Genomic DNA, 3202 nt, shown 5'->3' with positions numbered 1-3202 from the left:
TTTTTGCTTAGAGCTTGGTAATTTGCCTTTTGCTTTTTGGCTTTGGCAATCTTTCTCCACTTACGATTTTCTTCAACTGTTTATACTACTAAAATAGACATATGAAAGGTCCCTATTAAATACTAATTAAGTAGACCTATTGAGATGTATTTAAATCTACACTCTTCAACTAATCTAGTAAACCGATAGGCTTTCGACATTATTTTGATATAAATTCAATTTACTCCGGCTTATCAAATTATCTATCGAGCCGTGAAAAAGATTCAACAAAAGACATAAACAAATCCACTATCTGTTTTACGTCAAGCAATACATGGAGTAACTCCGGGTATAGCAGTAAAAGCAAGACGTGTAGGTGGATCGACTCATCAAGTTCCCATTGAAATAGGATCCACACGGAAAAGAGCACCTTACAACACATTTAAATTGTGTTCTTGAGGGACATTCTACATCATACCATATAAAAAAATATCTACCAAGGAGAGAACAATACAGAGAAAATACCTTGTATTATGATTTGATGATCACAAAATGAACACATGACTTGCTATTTTGTAGGCTACAAAATGGGTTCTTTATCTTCCTATTGACCTTTAATTCTGTAGTTATTTGGAGGCTTTTTATGAGAAACAAATCAGAGACTTAAAAAAGGGCTCCAAATATTATCTATGCTGGAAATTGAGGTACTTGATGGCATATACAAAACCAAAGAAAAATAGAAGGATCCAACCAACATGTACCATTGCCACCACCGGTAGGAAGTCATACTCGTACCCAAATCTCTCTTCGATGAATCCTTTCACCGTCATGTTACCAGCTCCAGGCACCTCAAATGGGTGATCGTCCTCACCGATTTGGCCCGTTATCAAACCATAGATTGTCCAGCTGAGAGGGTTTGCCCAGTAATACCACCTGCACCATATTGGAATCATCTGCAATATCCACGTCATCAAATGTTATAAGATCAGCAATGTTACGGTCAAAATGAGTATAAACTAGGAATATTTTTAACTATGTTGTATCTCTGAGAGAGAAAAATCTTTGTTGCACTAAATAGAAACTAAACCAAACTTTGATGCATTTTGCGCAATTTTACAGCGAGTCTTGAAGAAAGAAGGGCACAACGAATGACATACCGGCCTTGGGATGATGAAACCAGAAAACAAGTTCCACAAGCAGGTGAAGAAGTACAACAGAACAGCAGAAATTTGGGGGGTTGGTGTCAATGCCATGGTCATCATGCCAAACAAAGTAAAGCAGATGAAACTCATAAACAAGTAGTAGTAGAACCACAAAAACTTGGAAGCAGTCCACTCGAATCCCATCATCGGGTACAAAAACAAGGCATAAATAGTAGTCTGGATCGCGATATATACAGACTCTATGGTCACCTGCAAAATGTCATTCATTCGAGTTATAATTTCTCATTTATTTTATAACTGTGAATGTCTGCCCAGCTTGCGCACACCTCTATTAATTCCAAGGCCCTCGCATCACTAAAAAAAAATCAGGTTTTACAGGACGCCAAAAATGACTAGGTTTCCTAATAGACTGCTTCGTAGGACAGCTTATGGAACCAAACAATAAAGCATCCTATCTAAAAATGTTACAATAAGTTTAAAGAATATGTTTAGGCTTTAGAATATTTCTAAGAAGTAAGTGTCATGTTAGTTATTTTATGCGACAATTGTGAGAAGTGATCTTTTTTTATAAGCCACTTTTTCAATAGAGTCCTGTAAAATAACTAATAGAACATTTTATTTTAAAATTTTTATTTAGAAACTTGTTAAGACGTGCAAAAGCGTTATATAAACTTATTGTAACACTTTTAGATAGAACGTTTTATTCTTTGGTCCTATAAACGTTAGTCTTATGAAGCAGTTTATTAAGGCACTTGGTCATTTTTGGCATCTTATAAACCCGATTCTGCTGTAGTGAGCTAACGGCCAGGAAAACCTCAAGCGGCATTAGGGGACTTGAAATGGTGACCAATGAGCTAACCCAATTGTTGTTATTTCTTGTTAACAACTTGAAACTTGAGTTTTCTGGTTCATTCATTACCTGGGCAAGTGCATAAGGTAAAGACGAGTACATCCCAGCAGCTCTTTCGCGATAGAAAACTGTTCTCTCGACTGCAACAATTGGTTGCACGGCATTTTCATTGATTGCTCCAAGGAAGAGAACGACGGCATACAAAGCTCCCGATAAATCTAGAAGATCTTGTAGCTTTAATCTGTATACACAAACTCACAGTTAAGTAGTTGCTACATAATGCCATATCAGGATGACTTTGGGGATCCTCAGCATTGTGAAGGGGCAACTTAACTACATGACCTCTCATAAAAGTCAATTTTACAATCTAACCCTCTAATGTATTTTCAAGTTTGTTTCCTTGACTTGAATATGTGACCTTCTGGTCACCAACGAGTAACTATGCTTTGCTCCAAGGGTCAAATTTTCAAACAAACCAAAAGCAAATGAACGAAAATATGTCTGTTGCTAGAAGTAGAAGCAAAAAAGATCAGATTGACAAGTGAAAGAGGGTCTTACATCTTCTCGCCCTTATTGAAGAAAATAGCACTGAATAGAGCAGCAATGACGATGGTGGTGATGAACCGAGTAACGTTATATTGTGGGTTCCTCCAGTACGACCAATGTTGTTTCCACAAACAAGCTTTGCACTGTATGATAAACGGTTGCGTGTATTTCGTCCGAAAAAAGAGATCCTCGGAACCTCTTTGGGGGGCACTAAGCTCCCTAATTAGTTCCTGATTGTCCCTGAAAATGCCACAGAACATCCATGAATACATATTATATATAGAGGTCGGTTCAAATAAGAAGGCTAAATATCGTGAGAAAGTAAGAAGGGAATGTTAAGCGAAGGTTTATATGTGAATCCACTGAAAAATCCAAAAAAACCCTATATCAAGATGCATATACGAACTGACATTGCAGATTATTCATATGGGTTCGCATATGCATTTCCAAATGGATTTTTTCAATGTTTCATATATGAACCTTCCCTTCTTGCCTTCTCAAGCTATTTAGTCTTCTTATTTGAACCTCCATATATATATATATATATATATATATATATATATATATATAAGGCTCATCAAATGCCACCCTCTTAAACATTGCAAACAATGCAACTTCATCTACACCACACAATTAAACAATGAACGGTTGGGGATAAGGCGGT

General features: G+C 36.7%; 1 protein-coding gene across 2 annotated transcripts in view; it reads right to left on the bottom strand.

Moving 5' to 3' along the window:
* Window positions 1-493: 493 nt before the first annotated feature.
* Window positions 494-3202, bottom strand: part of LOC112520749 (ABC transporter G family member 39-like) — a 28978-nt gene continuing 26269 nt past the window's right edge. The window contains exons 17-20 of one of the 2 annotated variants that reach the window (XM_025129263.1): window positions 2551-2778; window positions 2062-2233; window positions 1137-1391; window positions 494-932 (exon numbers count right to left, since the gene is read on the bottom strand). In XM_025129263.1, the coding sequence (XP_024985031.1) occupies window positions 663-932; window positions 1137-1391; window positions 2062-2233; window positions 2551-2778 (925 nt within the window). In that variant the 3' untranslated portion in view covers window positions 494-662. The remainder of the gene's footprint in view (window positions 933-1136; window positions 1392-2061; window positions 2234-2550; window positions 2779-3202) is intronic. The other variant, XM_025129264.1, reaches the window with a different exon arrangement.

The sequence above is a fragment of the Cynara cardunculus genome (genome assembly GCF_001531365.2).
Source record: "Cynara cardunculus var. scolymus isolate 2C chromosome LG 11, CcrdV1, whole genome shotgun sequence".
Lineage (NCBI taxonomy): Eukaryota > Viridiplantae > Streptophyta > Magnoliopsida > Asterales > Asteraceae > Cynara > Cynara cardunculus.
Note: the sequence above shows the minus strand (reverse complement) of the source record. Positions and strands in the feature narration are given on the sequence as shown.